At 43.8% G+C, this 19,987-nt stretch overlaps 1 protein-coding gene across 2 annotated transcripts; it reads left to right on the top strand.

Moving 5' to 3' along the window:
• Nucleotides 1-239: 239 nt before the first annotated feature.
• On the top strand, nt 240-19,943 carry ano8a (anoctamin 8a). 2 transcript variants are annotated; one of them, XM_056235418.1, is made up of 17 exons: nt 240-720; nt 2,112-2,222; nt 2,471-2,603; nt 2,759-2,897; nt 2,999-3,095; nt 3,199-3,315; nt 3,817-3,944; nt 4,069-4,230; nt 4,558-4,710; nt 4,841-4,967; nt 5,187-5,242; nt 5,373-5,447; nt 5,545-6,189; nt 6,350-6,541; nt 6,656-6,787; nt 18,479-18,589; nt 18,778-19,943. In XM_056235418.1, the coding sequence occupies exons 1-17, from the start codon at nt 702-704 to the stop codon at nt 19,405-19,407; spliced, it is 3,027 nt and encodes a 1,008-aa protein (XP_056091393.1). In that variant the 5' UTR covers nt 240-701; the 3' UTR covers nt 19,408-19,943. The 2 variants fall into 2 exon arrangements, with proteins under 2 accessions (XP_056091393.1, XP_056091394.1); XM_056235419.1 differs by lacking the exons at nt 240-720; nt 2,112-2,222 and having other exon boundaries at nt 2,388-2,603; nt 2,759-2,871.
• Nucleotides 19,944-19,987: the final 44 nt, after the last annotated feature.

Here is a 19,987-nt window from a genome sequence, read left to right on the forward strand (position 1 = left end):
GGACTTACTGGATTTGTAGTGATCTGTTGGGAAGAAATTCCTATATGGTAAAAATGTCAGCTTTTTATTGTTAGTCATTAAACAAGTTCATATGGGACATAAAACAAGTGATCAACATTGTCTGAAATATAGCTCTATCACAAAACCACCAGCAAGACTAGGCCTGTATGTTTATTAGGCCAATATGTTCAGATCGCTATGAATTCCAGTCTTTTGTCATTATAGCTACCTGTAGGCAACTGAATTTCCACCTCTTTGTGCGCGAACGCTTTGCGCAGTCAATGTGATTGGTTCGTTTCAGTACATCTATGAATTATGCACCTCACGTTGCGTAATTTTCCAGTCAAGAAGAGGAGACAGATGGCGCATGCAACTTACTGACAAGTTACTGGAAACCAAACACAGCGAAAAAGAACTAAGCGACCAAACGTAGGGTATAAATGGTAGCCGAAAAAGCTCTTGTCAAATTATGAGGAAATCCGCTGAGTGTTGACAGCGCCATGGATGATCAATGTCAACATGTGATTGGCGATTTATGTAGCGGTCAATGGACTTTCTGCACCTGTTTGCATCAGGAAAAAGGCTCTGGCCGCTCGGGAAGCCTCGCTGGTTCCGGCCGAGCAGTTTCAGCACCAGCGCCGACGACGGCATCATCACAGCTGACGTATTCATAAAGCAGAGCAAAGCGAAGATCGCACGCGATGTCCTCGGCGGTATTAGGTGAGTGACACTGACATACCAGACGCTTGCATGCTGTTATCCAGCTGTCCTAGGTTAGTTTAAACCTAAAATATGCTTGTTTCAGTATCGCTGTGTTTTCTTTATTGTGTATGACAAGATTGATAGCTTTGGGGCAGGATACAAAACTAAAGGTTGATATCTGAGGGTCTGATATTTGCCCAGTAAACATCATTTGCCTGTTCGTTATCGGCTGTTTATATTGTTTGTAAGCGTGTTAAATGGTATAGGCGCTTCACCTGTATGTGGTTGGCACATAAAGCACCTAATACACATAAATATTTCCTACATATTTATGAAATTATTTGTAACTGTGCTCATTCAAGTTGTTACCATGTCATCGAAACATTTGACCCCATATATTTTAGGCAAAATCATTCTCCATGATATGTCCATGATTCCTGCATGTTATGCTGCTCGACAACATCATTATGTTCGAATGCAGTCACTTGAATATATAATTGTGCTTTAAAAGCTACTAGAGCTAAATGCATATTTGTAATGTCACACTGTTAAATGCTACATCGAGCTACATCGTTTTGTCTAGTTCTTTTCTGTCCTCATTAGCTCTTGCAATTCGGCAATATCACAGAATGGCAACATAAGTTTTTTTTATTCTTCAACAAACATGAAGCATGAAATGTAATTTGAGCCCTTATAGGCTGCCAAAGTGAATAATGTTAAAACTTCAGCTCTCATTTTCTTCACACTTCATGTAACTGTCACGGAAAAAAAGAGCACAGTTTGTGACACAGTGGTCACAAAATTGATAACATCTTTCACACAAGGACTCTGTTTCCTCCAAAGAACTCCTTAAACTTAGAACAAGGGCTTCCACATGAGGAAAGCTGCATTTAACATATTGGCTCTGGTAAATAAAAGAAAAACTTGATTCAATTTGGCACATTAGCAATAATCCTCTTATTCGATGGAAAGGAACAGTTTCCATACAACAGCACACTGCCATCAACTTCTGATTTAACCATATTTCTGGGCATAATGCTGAGCTTTAAAGCTTTAAGGATTTATAAGTGTAAAGTGAGGTTTGGTAGACAACGACTCTGTAGAAATGTCAGTTTGGTTTGACCTCAATAGGGTGATTGATCAAATGTAAAGCTGTAGTGGTTTGTGACCGTGTGTGCACTGTGCAGAGTGCAGACGTTTCAGTGGTCATATTTTGTCTGCTAACTAACTACATAAAAAAAGATGGTTTCATCTTTTTGGGTCAAAACACAATACTGGATTTGGCTTGTTGGTAACATTGAATTAACCAAACGAACAAGCCAAAACAAGTCATGTGTTTTGACCTATATATATATATATATATACAATAATATATATCACAATAATACATTCTTTCCTCTTGTAAACAGAGAAATTGCTCAGAGGTCGTCTCTTTCATGCCAGGCAGTACCTCATGGGGCATAAATCTACCATCGCAATGGCACCCACTGAAAACTGTGATATTCTTATGACATTCCCAGGTGCTGAGGTTATATCTTTCAGTTTTGCACTAATGCAGTTTTTTAATAATTTAGATGTGTTTTCTCAGCTTTACATCTTAAATAGTATGTAATATTTGCAACCTTATATGAATGCAAATGTGCATGTTGTATAACATCTATTTTTCATTATATTAAAAAATAAAGAGTGATAATAAAATGTGAATTTAACGTAATTATTTTATTAGATCTATTGATAAACATATTTCAGCTTGTTATCTTTTCCACAGACACCACAGATGACCATACGCTGTTATGGTTACTGAACCAAATCCGGTTGGGAATTCCACAAATCAGAATCCAGATCCGACAGCATAAATACACGCACACCTATGCATTCTTCATTGCCTCAACCTTTGAGAAGTAAGACACTGTAGACAACCTACTTGACTCTAGAAGTATCTCACCACAGTTATTGTATTGTATTTTTCCATATAAAAAGTCTGAAACGTTTGACAGATGGTCACTCGGTCCTAAATAAATACAGCAGCAGAATCATCTTTGTGTTTTGTCTGAAGCTTGTTGCGTGGAGCTGAACAGATGGGGATGCAAAAGGAAGTGAAGCCACGCTATGGAGGCGGCACTCGCAGGTTTTCGTGTGAGGAGGATGACATCTATGAAAACATCGAGAGTGAGCTGTGTTTCTTCACATCACAGGTCTGTCTTAATGTCTCATTTCCTGCCTTACGCAATTTTCTCATGTGAAATCATGAATGTCTGATGTCATAAAGGTTTTACCAACACACTCATTTTTTTAGGAGCGTCAGATTATTATCAAATATTGGTTGGATAATCTGCGGGCCAAACAGGGCGATGGCCTTCATAATATTCACTTCCTGGCGGGTCAACCAATCAGTAGATATTTTAGCAATTCTTTACTTCTAAAATTTTTTGTTTTTAGTTTAAGAATTCATGTTTTTTTCACAAATCTGATCACAATTTTGTGTGTCCTTGGCAGTACCAGAGCTTATAGCCAGGGGTGTGATTCTTCAAATGTTTCCCCTTCATGAGCAGAGAATCCTGAACCAGTTGATGACGTCTTGGGTTCAGGCAGTCTGTGAGAGGCAACCTCTAGGTGAGAACTCCTATATTTTCACCAACATGCACAAGAGCAGTGCCGACTAACTTTTAGTTGTTCTGAGATGGCTAGTGCTTTTCAGTGTTTGTGTAATGAGATTCCTCCAGTCCACGGCTCTTCCTTTAGCAAACAAACTCATGTGTATCTACCTACTTTCTTCAGTGCTGACTGATTTGCTCTAAGCAAATATGAAGTGCTACAGTATCAATTCTGAATACAAACTACCAGTCACTACATGTCTTGTTATGTGTAATTAGAGCTCTAAAAAGGAGCCCAAAAGTGATTCATTGTGAAGATATGATGTTACTATAGGCATATTTGCCTGTATTGCAGTTCAGACATTTTGTATTTTACCTCAGTGCCAATCTAACAATGTCTCAATCGGACTTTACCAAGTTTTGGGGAAAAATAAATTTCCCCCATAAACTTTCTTTCTAATTGCATATTGTAAAATGGCTTATTCAAATGCTGATCGTTTGGTTGTCCTATTCTTGACAGATGATGTGTGTGATTATTTTGGTGTGAAGATTGGCATGTACTTTGCGTGGTTGGGCTTTTACACCAACTCTATGCTGTATCCAGCAGTGATTGGCTTTCTGCTCTGGATCTTTGCTGAGTCTGATCAGGCAGGTTATTTTCCTTAATATAAGAGTCCTACACTTTTAGAATGGAAGTATAAAAGTATACAAGAGTTTTTCATTTGGTAATGAGGCCTGGTTTTTATAACCAACCCTTTTTTTTCATATGTAGACAAGTCAGGATATCTGCTGTGTGGTATTCGCCCTTTTCAATGTGGTGTGGGCAACACTGTTCCTGGAGAGATGGAAGCGAAGGGAAGCAGAACTGGCATACAAGTGGGGAACGCTGGACACCCCCACAGAGTCACTAGAGGAACCCCGTCCACAGTTTCGGGTATGCTTGCTGACAACATTTTTACATGACCTTATATTTGACACGAAATGAATGACAACAGCAGGTGAAAGTTATTGATGGTCATCTCTGCCCAAAGATTAATATTATTCAAGTATGCTGATTTGGTGCTAAAGACATTTTTTTCTATTATTATCAATGTTGAAAACAGTTTACTATTGCCTAATATTTTTGTGGAAATAGTGATAGAATGTGTTTCAGGATTGTAAGTTTAGAATTTGATCATTATATATTGGCTTCCCACCAGTGTTTAAATCAACCCCTGGACTGAACTGTAATTTTTGACTCCTTTTGCAACATGAATATCAGGGAATTAAACGTTGCAGTCCAGTGACAGGCTGTGAGGAGTTTTTCTACCCACCCTGGAAGAGGAGAATGTTCCGCTGGTTGGTCAGCTTTCCCACCTGTATCCTCTGTCTCTGCTTCGTCTGCTTGGCCATGTTTATGTGCCTGGAACTTCAAGTAAGTACTCTAAACTTTGCTACAAAACTTACTACAACAGGTTATTTTAAATATCTTATGCAACTAAGTTTCGAATATATTAGTTATGCAATTGTCCCAAGATATTTAGGATTCATGATTCCTTTTACAGGAATTTGTCATGGAAACAAAAGAGTTGCCAAGCATATGTAGATTTATTCCAAAAATTCTACTGGCTATAACTGTTACTGTATGTGATGAAGTGTACAAGAAAATAGCTCTCTGGCTCAATGATATGGGTAAGTCTTATATCAGCTTACAACATAATAGTATTTACAAAATGATTTGCATTTTTGGATTTTCATTTTACAATATGTGTGCAAATGAATTCAGCCTGAAACATAAATTGGGTCATCAAATTAGCAGCAAACTTGCATTCTTGGTTATTTCACTGCTTGTTTGTTCATTATTGGTTTTTCTTTAGTGACGCCTGCTTATTAATCTTTCCATTTTAACAGAAAATTACAGACTTCAAAGCACTTATGACAATAATCTCATCCTCAAAACTGTTTTTGTAAGTTTAACTCTTTATTTCATATATTTATCTGTTTATTTTTGTATCAGAATATTGTAAAAACTTTGTAATTTGATAAATGTATGAAGTGTGTCTGTAATGGTTAAATATTGTGTTCTGTATTTTAAAGTTTCAGTTCATAAATTCTTACCTCAGCCTTTTCTACATCGGATTTTATCTCAAAGACATGGAGCGGTTAAAAGAGGTAACATAGACGACAGAATAATATTAAAGCAACAATGTGTCATGAATAAATCATTCTGCACCCCATACAAAAAAAAATGACTCTCTTTAATTTACAGATGCTGGCTACGTTATTGATCATCCGCCAATTTCTACAAAATATCAAAGAAGTGTTACAGCCATATCTCTATGAGCACCATAAATTAGGTGCTCTGAGGACGTTATGGGACTTAATTCAAACCATGCTCCTGAACTATAGCCATTTGATAGTGCAAAGAATACGACTGACTTGCCAACCCAGTCTGGACATGAAAAAAAGTGGCACACCTCCTGAGCAATCAGAGAAGAGAGAGAGGAGGAGTTTAATCGGCAGCTACAGAGTTCCCAAAACAGAGGAAGGGGATGATGATGCTGGTCTGAAGCAAAGAAAGGTCAGCTTCACCGAGAAGGTGGATTACAAAGACAAGGTTGTAGAAGCGCCAACACAGGCCAGCTTACAGGACGATGGCAGTCCTACCCTTGTGGAGGAAGGAATGGATCCATCCTTAGTATTTGATATACGTGATGATGACGATGATGATGATGATGACAGAGAAATGGATGATTCTGTGAGTAAACCCCTAGGACCCCAGAGAAGAAAGACAAAATCTGCTCCGGACAACAACAGTACGGAAAAGAAAATGTCCTGGATGGACCCTCCAGAGGAGACTGAATCTACTGTTTTGACCCAACCGGAAATTGAAAGTTGCATGCTAATTTATGAGGTCTGTGCTCATCCACCTTGATCATCAGTCAGCTGATGCCATTGTTAATAATAAGTTTATAAATACTATTTTTGACACGTATGTGCTACTTTCTGAACCCAATCATGGCATTTAAAAAAAAATTATATCAAAAACAAGATTATTTTCTTTTGACTTGCAGGATACTCTCCAAGATTACCAGGAGATGTTCATACAGTTTGGCTATGTCGTGCTTTTCTCTTCTGCATTTCCTCTGGCAGCCATGTGTGCCCTCATAAACAACATTGTAGAGATCCGAAGCGATGCCTTAAAACTTTGCACAGGCCTCCAGAGACCCTTTGGGCAAAGGGTTGAAAACATTGGACAATGGCAGGTCAGGAGATCTATTCAGATTAATTGCTTAATAAATAGTTCATAGCAGATTGTATTTATTATTGTTTGAACTTGTTTGTTCTCTCACTTTTGTTTTTTATTCAAATTTAAACAGACTGCAATGGAGGCAATGGGTCTGATTGCTATAATTGTGAACTGTTACCTTATTGGTCAATGTGGACAGCTGCAACGACTCTTCCCCTGGATGAGCCCTGAGGCGGCCATCGTCTCTGTTGTAGTATTAGAGGTAAAGGACAAGTAATATATTTAAATAGTAAAAAACTGTTTTTTTAGAATTATTTTGAAATAATTTTCTAACCAAAGCTGCATTTATCAGATAAAAAAATACAGTAAAAACGTCTCTGGTTACTTACGTAACCTATGTTCTCTGAATAGGGAACGAGACGCTGCGGAAAGCGCAGTGGGATATCCTCTGGATGTGCCGATTGCCTGAAGCCCTATAGAATCACGCCAATTCATTGGCTGATGGCGCTCGCGCAAAGCTGGCTCCGCCCCGACGCTCTTACGTCGTAGCATGATGTAGGCGCGCGCGCCAGGCACGGCGTTATGGGTGGGCCTGACGGGCCCAGGCCCACCCACTTTTCAACAGGCCCACCCAAAACTTTTCTTCAATTTTTTTTGTTAAGAATTATAAAAAATCGCCAATTAAGCTCATAATTTGTGCTAAAATAGTCTAAATGTTTAGTTTTAAAAACAATTTTAAGCTGGTTATTTCTTGATGTTTCTGCGCAAGTTCAGCAGACGGTGTTCGGGTTTTCTTCCGATCAGAGGATGTGAGCGGAGAGCGCATTTCTGAATATTCCGCTCTGTTCGCTCATTCTGCAGGCTCGCGCACTCAACCCAGAATGGCCTGCTGGTTCGAACTTCGAAGATATGTGGAATAAGGCCTTAGGCTACTTAAATAGGGCAGGCTATAGCCTAGTATGGAAGCTTGTTTCCGCCATAGAATAAAACATTTTAAAAGATAGGCTAATTGCGACTTTATTTCACACAATTGCGACTTTAGTTCACGAAATTCTGATTTTATATCTCGCAATTCTGAGAAAAAAAGTCAGAATTGCGAGATATAAAATCAGAATTTCGTGAACTAAAGTCGCAATTGCGTGAAATAAAGCCGCAATTGCATGTTATTAAGTCAGAATTGCGTGAAATAAAGTCAGAATTGCGTGAAATTAAGTCGCAATTGCTTCTCTTTTTTACCCATAGTTTACTTTATATCTCACAATTCTGACTTTGTAACACGCACTTTATATCTTGCAATTCTGCCTTTATATCTCCCAATTACGTAGGCCTATTATAAAGTCAGAATTGCGAGATAAACATGCAATTATGTGAAAAAAGCCAGAATTTCAAGCTATATTTCTCGCACTTTTAGCCTATATCACGCAATTTTGACTTAATAACATAGGCTACAATTGCGACTTTATATCACGCAATTCTGACTTTATAGCTAACCTGCAATTGCCACTTTATATCATGTAATTCTGAGATAAAAAGTCAGAATTGTGAGATTAAAAAAATCGCAATTACATTTTGCCGGCGCCTATTACATTGTCTGCTATATATTTGCTTCTTATTTATTCAATAAATAATAAAACATTGATCAAAATTAAGATACAATTTAATACAAAACGAAAAAACTCAATTAAGTGGTCAAAATAATGTTTTAATACCCACTCCATGTATCCAGAAATATTGCGCATCTCATGATAGCCTATCATCTCTCTCATGCTGCATGCTCACTTTAATAATCAACAATGATTAAATTAAAAAACATAATGACGTCACATATTTTCCAACCCCAGCGCAGCAGCCCCCGCCGCATGAAACAGCTTCAGCGCTTATCATTAGCTTGTATAAAAATAATTTCCAGTAAAGGACAATGTTACAACAGTCGTTGTTTAGGTACCTTAAACGCGCACGTACAGTCTCTGAGTCATCGCTGCAACCAGGAGATGAAGGAGAGCTGAGATCCACATCACCTAGCACATCTCCGTCTCTGCCACCCCAGAATGCTAGTGCGACTAGCGCAGCTAGCGCGACCAGCACCGTTGCTAGGAGGGCGCCAGCGCCTCTGCCTCTCAGCGCCTTTGACTCGCGAGTGGATGATAGTCCTGCTGTGGATCTGTCTTCCGTGGATGAGCCCGCAACTCAACCAGTGCTGAAGTATCCGGTCACAGTGATAGGTGATAAAGCAAGGAGTTTCTCCACAAACTGGTATAGCAGATACAATTTCCTTGAGTACAGCATTAGGAAGGATGCAGTCTTCTGTAAGATGTGTAGGCACTTTGGTGATCGGGGCAGGGAGGAGAAGTTTAGCCAGACTGGATACCGGGACTGGAAGCACCTCAATCACGCTTGTTTAAAGCACCAGAATAGCAAATCGCACACATTTGCTCTGGATAAATTTAACAATTACAGGCTGTCAATGTCTGAGCGGGGCTCTGTCATCCATCAACTCAACAACACAGATGGTAGACAGTGTGAAATCATAGAGAGGAATCGGGAGCACATCAAAGTAATTCTGGACGTTCTGATTACTTGTGCCAAACAAGAAGTACCCCTGCGTGGCAACCGGGAGAATGAGGAGGTCAAAAACGCAGGTAATTTCCTAGAATTTTATAGACTTGTCTGCAGGCATGACAAAGCAACTCAAGAGCGACTAGATGCGATCCCTAGCAATGCAAAGATGCTCAGTCACGAAATTCAGAATGACCTGTTGGATGCTGCGTGCACTCTCCTGTTGCGACGAATTAAACGTGAACTGCATGAGGGATCTTTCTATGCTATTTTAGCAGACGAGTGTAAGGATGTATCTAAAAAGCAGCTGGTGGCTGTTTGCTTTCGGTATGTGCACATGGGGACTGTGCGAGAACGCGCTGTTGGCATCGTATCCACAGACAACATGACTGCTTATGCGATAGCACAAAAAATATTAGAAGTTGTCGCACCTTTTGAACTAGACCCTAGCCTTTGCGTTGGTTTTGGGTTTGATGGTGCATCGGTAATGGCTGGGCATAAGGGTGGTGTCCAAGCCATCCTTAAGGGCACCTTTCAAAACGCCATCTACGTGCACTGTCACTCTCATAGGTTAAACCTCGTCCTGTCAACTGTGGCCCGGACATCGCTGGATGCTTCTACTTTTTTCGACACTCTCAACACCTTGCACACCTTCATGTGCGGCAGCGAACGTCATGCCCGTTTCCTTAACGCGCAAAGAGAGATGCGGCCCGATCAGAGGTCATTGGAATTGGAGCGAGGGTGTGACACCAGGTGGGATTCAAGATCAGCCGCAGTGACAAAAGTTTTCATTCTGTATGATGTTATCGTGGAGGTGCTGGCACAGTATGCGGAAGATGGGGGACAGAGTGAGATTGAGGCACAGTCACTACTTCAGCAGATCAGAACAAAAAAGTTCATATTCCTCCTTGTACTTTTCATACAATTGTTCAGTAAATCAGACTTCACGTCTAAAAGCCTCCAGTCCATCGACACATCACTGACAGACACGGTTGATTTGATCGAGAACCTCAAACAAGAACTGACAGACATTCGCTCCGGTGACTCTGCGTTCTCAAATATCTTGGCAACAACAAATAAGATGATGGAGGATCATGATGTCGGGAACTGGGATGTCATGAGTTTGCCTCGCTCAAGAAAGCTCCCAGGCCGATTTGAGGGAAGTATTGTCACATGCACGTTGGGGAAATCGACAAGGGTGAGGAGTGATAGTGACCTGCGCAACATTTCCAACACGCTAATAGACTGCCAGCTTAATGAACTGAACACTCGATTCCACAGTGACACCTATGGCCTCATGGCATCTGCTGCAATCCTTATGTCCCCTAGCCTTGATACAAATGACACCAGCTTGGCCACTATAGCGAAGTCTCTCAATGATACAGGGAAGCGCTTCCACGTAACCATATCAGAGTCAGAGCTCGACGTGTTTGTGCAACTCCTAGAGAGGAAGAAAAAAAGAGGAGAACATGTAGTAGTAGTAGTAGTAGCCTTTATTGTCATTGGTCACAAGTACCAACGAAATTAGCCATCAACCTGTCCATACAAAAATACATACAATATGACAAGGGGGTAGACAGGACAGGAAGACAGAGCATTTAGGAAGAAAATACAGCATAACATGAGGAGAGGTGAGGAGAAAAAAAAAGGCAACCCCCAGACTATGCTCCTGTGAGGAGTACAGTTTGGGAACAGTAAAAAACACCTCAGCAACATTTGCACATAATCAGTACACTCTACAAACAAAGAACACACAAGACTTGCAACAGGGGAGGGGAGTGGGGGATGGAGGTAACCCAGCTCAGACAGGTATCCGTCCGGTCCTGCAGCCATTCTCGGCGCTGGTCACAGACCCGCCTGTCAGACTGGTGGTACAAAGCGTTGAAGGCGAGGGATCGGGGGTGGGGGGGTGATTGCATATCTGTATATATGTAAGAGTTCGTGTATGTGTAGGCCTGGAGAGTCACTATGCCTGGCATCATAATCTTAGTGCCTCAAGTCCGCAGGATTGTCATAGCGATACACAGCAAGTTGCCATGGAGACAACCCTGATCATGTCCCAGACAGAGTCAACAATCAGCAGGTGTTTGTGGGGAGTGGGGGAAGGAACGCAAGAGCGTCTCACTGCAGTGCTCTTCCGGAGGAGTTGTTGTTCCAACAGCGGCCTTGGCCAAGGCCAGTGCTGGATGAGGGGGGCCGAAAGCAGATAAGATTGGGATTGTTTGGTCTCAGGACGAGTAGCCGCATTCCGATTTACACAGCCCCTGGTCCATTTTGGTCTCCGAAACGATCCATTTGCCTTTGCAGAGCTGTGAGCTTCTCCATGATGTTATCCATATAGTGGTTCATAGTCACAGTCTGAGTGCTGACAGCTCTGCCCACTGCTTCAATCATGACGGGCAGCCTTGTGGAGCTTTGGACAGCTGTCGCCGACTTCTTAATTTCTCGATAAACCAGGGCAATGCCTAATCCAATCAGCAGAAAACCTGTTATCATGGTTCCGAATAGGTAGATATCTTCAATGTCCTCCACGGAAAGAGCCGCCAGACACACGACCCGCCACCTCTCCCATGCGTCCATCGTGTAGCCAGCTGCGAACGTTCCGGCAGGGCAGTCAGGTTCCTCCGAACCCAAGCTTCTCGTCGAGAAGATGGTGTCAATTGCGTTGAGAGACCAGTTGATCAAATCCATAATTTCTTAGTTTGGAGAGCAGTGCGGAGAGAGTCTCTCACAAAGTACAAGACAGTAGACTAGACGAGACGAGAGGAGCAAAAGCAGGGGAGGTAAGGGAGAGGAGGGAATGAAAATGCGACCGCCTTCGTTGAGAGCCAAAGTAAGAGATGTCAAAGTAAGACATCTCAAAAGTCTTGTAGAAGTGATGGACATATGCAATGGGGACGTTTTCCCGAATATCCATGCTTTCTTAAAAGCTCTGATAACACTGCCAATGACATCTTGTACAGTTGAACGCGTCTTTTCCAGTGTCAACCGGATTAAAACACCAAATAGGAGCACCATGCTTACCTCTCGCTTATGTCCCTCTGTCTGTTGACCTTTGAGAGAGAGCTTACAGTAACTCTCGACTTCGATGAAATCATTGACATTTTCAAGAGCAAACCCCGCCGACTACTCCTGTAATTTCGGAAAGATAGGTAGGCCTAGTGTAACGCAAAGTTGAGGCTCAGAGGTGTCGGAGGGAAAGATGCACGAAAGACGAGAGCGTAGCCTATTTTCCCCGTGTTTAGTAAAATTACTCAAACGTCACACTCGTCCACAAATATAAAATGAAATAAAAGAAAGAGTAGGCCTACAACGGTCGGTGGAGCGGTTATCTCCTCAACTTTCAAATCTATTACTGACAGTCTACCCAGTACGCACATGCGCAGTTCTCATTTTACCTCAGATTAACATAAAAGCACAAAGTGACCGTTACAGTAGCCCTTTCCTACTGCTCTGATAAATAATTTGATTTGCAATGAATGAATATTCTTCTCATACTCTCTCTTCTTCCCTTTCCTTCACGTTTGGCAATCTTTTAAGCCTGTCTGTTAGCGCATAAATATGAGTGTCTTTTACTTAGTTGTTACTCAGTTGTTATTTTTTAGCCTGATTATTTTTTGGCTTCTGAAATGTTTTTTGCTGTTGTTGTTTTTCTGCAATGCAGATCACTTTGTTGATATTGTGATATTGTATAGGTTACATTTTAATACATCTTCTCTGTATAATAAGTAAGTCTGTTGTTAATGAAATCGAAAATAAATAAATGGACAGATGACGTTGTTAATGAACAAGTTCTGTTCCCGAGTAGGCTATTGATTGAAACTGTCGGGCAGTGTTGTTGATCTGTAATGTAGCATGTTGAAAACTTAAAACAATTAAGAATTGTGAAATATTCGGCCTCATGTTATAGGAGCAGAACTAAACTATGTTTTGGGGAAATATTACATTCCTGACCTCTTTTACAGTCTAAATATAGGCTATTATAGTTTAGATTATTTTTTATAATATCCCATGAGTCCTAATAAATGCAATTTCAACTATTTCTGAAGTGCTTATTTTATAAAGAGCATCGTTTTTTCTTTTATCGGGAAACGCAGCCCAGGTAAATGCGTAATGGAGATTCCAAAGCGCTCTTCTTTGGTCAGAACCAAGGAGAGCGATCGCGGATAGTTCCGTCCATATGCACCGAAACTTTTTAACAATGCAACAAAATATTTAAAGAGCATCAAGCTATTAAAATCTATATTATGTATAGCCGGCCCTGCGTACAGATAATATAGCAGTATATTAGTCAGTAACTTTTATTAGATTAAACAGTGATTGGATGACGTTTTAACGTTTTTAATTTAAGGCCCACCCACAATTGGTCTGACCCATCCAAACCTGAAATCCTGGCGCCGTGCCTGGCGCGCGCCATCTTCTCCTCAGATTTCTCTGCCGAAAAGAAAAACTGTCGGCAGCGCGAGGAGCTTGGCAGCGAACGCAGCGTCTCGTTCCCTATTCAGAGAACATAGGTTACGTAAGTAACCAGAGACGTTCTCTTTCATAGGTTCACTCAACGCTGCGGAAAGCGCAGTGGGAACGAAATACCAAACTCGCCAAGCTAAGCGCTGCCATAACTGGTACCAGACCAAATAATAATAACAACCATGATAGGTTCAAGCAGATAGAACCTGGGAACCTGGAGTCATGTCAAGATCTAAATTATAGAACCTCACAAAGGTGTGCGGAGAGGACCAACCTGCCGCCACACAAATGTCTTCCAAGAGGGCCCCTCTAAAGAGAGCTTGAGAGGAAGCCACACTTCTGGTGGAATGTGCTCTGATGCTAAGAGGTGAAGGCAAACCACGCACCTCGTAAGCCAGCGAAATAGCCTCCGTTACCCAGTGGGAAATCCTCTGCCATATCCTGCCCTGAAGCTGGGAAAGCAGGTCCTCCCTGACCGGTATCTCCCAGGGGGAGGATTCCAACAGAGGGATCAGCTCCGAAAACCATGGCTGGGACGGCCAGAATGGGGCTACCAGAAGGAGGCGGACTCCGCTCTCCCTCACTCTGGACAGAACCGCCTGGATCAGCTTGATGGGCGGGAAGGCATAGAGTTTCTGCATCGGCCAAGGGTGGGCGAACGCATCTATCCCCAACGGAGCTGGAGGGCTCAGAGAGAACCAAAGCGGGCATTGGGACGACTCCTGAGATGCAAAGAGGTCCACTTCCGCTTTCCCGAACACCTCCCAGATCAGGGCCACCGTCTGGCGGTTCAACATCCATTCCCCAGACCTGAGCTTCTGCCTCGACAGAAAATCTGCTGCGAGGTTCAGAATCCCTGGGACATGAACTGCTCTCAGAGAGAGGAACTTGTCCTGGGACCACAGGAGAAGGTGACGCGCATGCCTGTCTAGGGTGCGCGATCGTGAACCCCCCTGTCTGTTTACATGGGACACTACTGCCATATTGTCCGTTCTGACAATGACATGGTGTCCTTCGAGGAAAGGGAGAAAGTGGCAAAGAGCCAGGAAGACAGCCCTCAGCTCCAAGCTGTTTATGTGCCACGAGAGGGTCTCGCCAGTCCAAACCCCACACGCTGGCCTGCCCTCGAAAACCGCTCCCCATCCGGTCAGAGAGGCATCCGTCGTAACCATCTGGCGACGGAATACCGCACCCATACCGACTCCTTTCTGAAGGAAGAGGGGGTCCCGCCAGATTGACAGGGCGCGAAAGCAACTGCGCGACACCTTCAATAGGCGAAGGGCTGGCCCCGTGGGCCGAGCCCCTGAGAGCTTCATCCACCACAGAAAAGGTCTCATGTGGAGTAGCCCCAGAGGTAGCACAGGGGAGGCCGCGGCCATAAGGCCCAGAAGTCTGCGGCAGGTGCTCACGGAAACATGCTGGCCTAGTGCAAAACGGGACAGACATGTCACCAGACTGGAAATCCGTGCAGGAGCCAAACGGGCCTGCATAAGAACGGAGTCCATGCGTACCCCCAAGAAAACCGTGTTCTGAGCTGGAGTAAGAACGCTCTTCTCCGTATTCAACCTCAAACCGAGAGACTGAATATGACGGAGGACAATGTCCCTGTGGTGAGTCACCAACTCTCTGGAGTGGGCTAAAAGGAGCCAATCGTCCAGGTAGTTGAGTATATGGATGCCCTGGAGCCGCAGCGGGGCCAGAGCAGCATCCATACACTTTGTGAACGTCCTTGGCGCTAGAGCGAGGCCAAAGGGGAGGACCCTGTACTGGTACGCTTTTTCTCCAAAGGCGAACCTGAGGAACTTCCTGTGTCGCCGTACGACCTGGATGTGGAAATAAGCATCCTTGAGGTCTACCGTCACGAACCAGTCCCCCAGCCGGATATGAGATATGATGGCCTTCAGCGTCAACATTTTGAATTTTCCCTTGTAAAGAGAGAAATTCAACCGGCGAAGATCTAGTATCGGCCGCAGGCCGCCCCCCTTCTTCGGGACCAGGAAGTAACGGCTGTAGAAGCCCTGTTCGACTTCCCCCGAAGGAATCTCTTCTATCGCCCCCTTCAGCAGAAGGGGTGAAATCTCCTGCTGTAGTACAGAAGCCTGAGCGGCGCTGTCGACTACAGTAGGAAAGACCCCGTTGAAGCAGGGGGGGTTGCGACAAAACTGAAGCGTGTAGCCGAGCCGAACTGTGCGAAGGATCCAAGGCGATACCCCTGGTAAACGCTCCCATTCTTGAACGAAATGTGATAGAGGGAGAGGAGTGTTGCAGTGCAAGGGACATACCTGAGGTAGGGTGTCGCGCTGGTTCCCATGGGGAGGCGTGGATGACCGTGGAGGAGAGCGCTTGGCGTCCTGACACGTACTGGGGGGTACCACCGCCTGGATAGAAGTAACTGGGTCCGCCTGCTCCAGAGGAAAACGAACTGTGCCTCCGAGGAAGCGATTGGCGGGTGTAACGTGCACCGGGAGCGAGGGGAGAAAGCAAGACGCGTCTCCTTCCTCCTGCGCCGGACTGGGTGAAGAGAGTGAAACAGGACCTGCACTTCGAAACACGCTGGGTGGCGAAGGTGACAAGGTTGGATGAGGAGAGCCGAGTGGAGGAGGGCAGAAACGCTTGCGCGGTCTGTCCCAACCTCGTAGATCTGGTGAGGCTCTCCTCCTTCTGACCTGCGGGTCAGGAACGGCTCGAGGAGGCTGGAGCGGCCGATTTGTTGGACCGCTTCAGCTGAAGGCGCTTGTGAGGGCGCTGGCGGGGAAATGGACGACCTCGGGCTCCCCAGACCGTAGTTGGAGGGTGGTGAGCCGGGTCACTCCTGCTAGTAGGGAATTCAGCCCTATGAGCAGAGCGTTCTCGGGTTTGAGAAGGGGAAGGGTTGGAGTCTCTTGGCCCTCTGACCCTCCTGGGCATAAACTGCCTGAACGCGGCCGACTGAGACTTAGCGGCGCGGAACTTCTCAACCACCGTGTTGACCGCCTCCCCGAAAAGACCTGAGAGGGAGATAGGGGCATCCAGGAGGAAACTCTTATCCTTGTCTCGGATCTCCGTGAGATTCAACATGAGGTGGCGCTCTGCAGCAACCGAGCCCGCCATAGAGCGACCAACAGCCCGAGCAGTGTGTTTGGTGGCTCTTAGGGCCAGATCTGTGGCTTTGCGAAGCTCTTTGACAGCTTCGGGCGTCAGTCCCTCTCCTTCATCCATGTCCTTCAAGACGTCCGCTTGGTAGGCTTGAAGGATGGCCATGGTATGCAGGGCCATGCCTGCTTGACCAGCCGCCATGTAAGACTTCCCAATAAGGGAGGAAGTAGTCCTACAAGCCTTGGAAGGAAGAAGGGGACGCGCCTTCCAGGACGGTGCAGACGACGGGGCGAGGTGGTTAGCCAGCGTGTCCTCGACCGCTGGAATAGCGGAATAACCCTGCTCCACAAAACCCACAAGGTTGGTGAAGTCAGCGGCTGCCGCATTAGTTAGGCGTGCGGAGAAAGGCTGGTTCCAGGATCTGGAGATCTCGTGATGCAGATCGCTGAAAAAGGGCAGCTTTCTTCGCTCTGGCCTAGAATTAGGGCCACGTAGGAACCTCTCGTCGAGTTTGGACAATTGAGACTCGCGGGGCTCATCAGGCCAGTCAATAGAGAGCTTCTCTGTAGCGCGCGACAGCACGTCAATAAGCTCAGTGTAGGCCGCGCGTCCTGGCCGCTAGGCGGGATAACGTCATCAGCCAAAGCAGGCCCGAAATCCTCGGAGTCGGAGGCTGCAGTGTAAATCACGTCATCCAGACCGAAAGAAACCGATTCGCGGGCTCCCGGGCTGGGGCATAAATAATCATGCGCGAATTCAACCGCGCCGCGTGCGTGCTCGGGAGAGGGAGGGAGAGAAAGGGCGAGGCCCGTCTGCTCATACTCAATATCCTCGAGCTCAACATCCGAGCCCCAGGCCGCGGATCCACGAGAGGCCTCAGCAGTCTCGGGAGCGCGACGGGGGGGAACGAATGACTCCTTCTCAAAAACCGCGAGTCTAGAGCGGAGGGTTTTGAGAAGGAGATTGTCACAAAATTTACATTTCGACAATCCTAATACAGCCTCACGCGCATGCGAAAACCCCATACATTTAACACACTTACTGTGAGGGTCGTCGTTCGAGATAAAACGAACGCATGGCGGAGAGCAGCGTCGATAATCCATGACACTTCACTGTAAGGAGAACAGAGTTCCACTTATACCAGTCGCTGAAGTGTCGAGACGAAAGCTGAAGTTGAATTTGAAGAATTCGGGCTCAGAAAAACCGAACGAAGGGCGAGATGTGACCGCTTCGTGAAGGCAGAGAAATCTGAGGAGAAGATGGCGCGCGCGCGTACATCATGCTACGACGTAAGAGCGTCGGGGCGGAGCCAGCTTTGCGCGAGCGCCATCAGCCAATGAATTGGCGTGATTCTATAGGGCTTCAGGCAATCGGCACATCCAGAGGATATCCCACTGCGCTTTCCGCAGCGTTGAGTGAACCTATGAAAGAGAACAGTCATGTGAAATATTATTACAATTTAAAATAACTAACTAACTTTTCAAATATATTTTGAATTGTAATTTATTCCTCTGATGGCAGATCTGAATTGTCAGCATCATTACTCCAGTCTTCAGTGTCACATGATCCTTCAGAAATAATTCTAATATGCTGATTTGGTGCTCAGAAAGCATGCTCTTTTTATCAATGCTGAAAACAGTTGAGCTCCTAAATATTTGTCTGAAAACTGATATATATATATATATATATATATATAATTGTCAGGAAAGTTCAAAAGAACAGCATTTATTTGAAATAGAAATCTTTGACAGCATTGTAAATGTCTTTACTGCCAGTTCTGATAAATGTTATAAAATGAGAATAAGAGAATTAAGTGTTGTAAATTGAATGTAACTCTTTCTTATATGATTTTCAGCACTTTGCCATTCTGCTCAAATATGTTATTCATGTTGCAATTCCTGATATTCCAAATTGGGTGGCAGATGAGATGGCCAAACTTGAATACCAGCGGAGAGAAGCACTCAAGGTAGCACAGCACATGATGAGCATAAACAATAACCAAATATTTTTTATGTATAGATAAACATTTTTTAGCTGATACTGATAAGTCATTAATTATTATCATGATATGGCTAATAAATGTAATTTCTCGGTTTGGTGAGTCGAAAGGGCTTGTGGTGGTTGTCTTTTGACAATGTGTTGTTTGTGCATCAGAAACATGAACGCCTCGCTCAGCAACACCAACAGCAGCAACGGAGGAAGTCTGAAGAAGAAGAGGAACATCAAAAACTGGCAGAGGAATTGGCACGACAAGGCAGTGAGCAAGACAAGTCTGATCTCAGAGGGGGTGAGGACCATCACCATGAAAAAAGCCCAGGGGCCAAGTTCAGCTCCGGAGGAGATAAACTCAAGAGACCCAGCTCCCTTTTAGGCAACAATAACGTAATGAAACTCAAACAGATAATCCCACTCCAGGGTAAATTCACCTCTACCACTTCTCCCACAAGTGGTGAGGCCAAACTTCCAGGTTTTCTGAAGTTCCTCAAGTCTCAAGAGATAAAAAAGGAAGCCGCTGCAGCAGTTGCACCAGCAGCTACACATGGGAGCCATGAGAAATCACAGTCTCCCAGCAAGTCCTTCAACCCAGGCAAACTCTTCAACTTTGGAAAAGAAAATCCATGTTCTGGTGCTGGTTCTGAACAGCAAGTGAAACCAGAAGATGCCTCAAGGGCCACTAATGCACAACACACAAATGACCAAAATCCCTCATCAAAAGAGCTTTCATCCGAGGTTGAAAAGAGTGAGAGCTCAGACTTTGGTAATAATCTTTCAAAAAAACAGTGAATGAAATGGTTATACAACTCAAGTTAATATATAGCACTGATTGTGATGCTTAACATTTGCTTAAATATCATAAAGCAACCATGTGGTGATTGGAACTGCATGTCAAAGATCATTTTAATACAATATATTAATCTGAGTTCTCCATGTTGTTTACTCACTGAAGGCGGCATGCTAAAACACCTGCATGATAAAATCTGTTTAGGCATGGGCAAGCAAGAAAGGACGTTTGAATGAGCACTGTAATCATAAACATTTTAAAAAGATTTTCTATTTTTCTACGCATTATTATTTTTCTTATATGAAACAGTAAATATGACAATCTAAAAATATTGTATTATCCTTGCTTATTTTGATCTTATGAGTGTGAACTCCTAATGCAATAAAATGGAATTACTGTGAAAATACATTTAAACAGTATATCAGACACAATATACACCGTTACTTCAGAGCCCTGTTTTTTTAAACGTTTGTACTATCATCGTAATACTAAGTAAATGCACATCAAATGCTTAAATAAAATATGATACCATACATCATGACAAATGTAGTTTTTATTTGAATATGATTATTGTGATTTTAA

The sequence above is a fragment of the Rhinichthys klamathensis genome, unplaced genomic scaffold (assembly GCF_029890125.1).
Source record: "Rhinichthys klamathensis goyatoka isolate OS25496 unplaced genomic scaffold, OSU_Roscu_1.1 h1tg000422l_1, whole genome shotgun sequence".
Lineage (NCBI taxonomy): Eukaryota > Metazoa > Chordata > Actinopteri > Cypriniformes > Leuciscidae > Rhinichthys > Rhinichthys klamathensis.

Excerpts from the sequence above, each read along its gene's own strand:
- ano8a (XM_056235418.1), top strand. Across the intron at positions 2,604-2,758 it reads ATTGCCTCAACCTTTGAGAA|CTTGTTGCGTGGAGCTGAAC; the intron begins GTAAGACACTGT and ends TTTTGTCTGAAG. Across the intron at positions 6,190-6,349 it reads GTTGCATGCTAATTTATGAG|GATACTCTCCAAGATTACCA; the intron begins GTCTGTGCTCAT and ends TTTGACTTGCAG.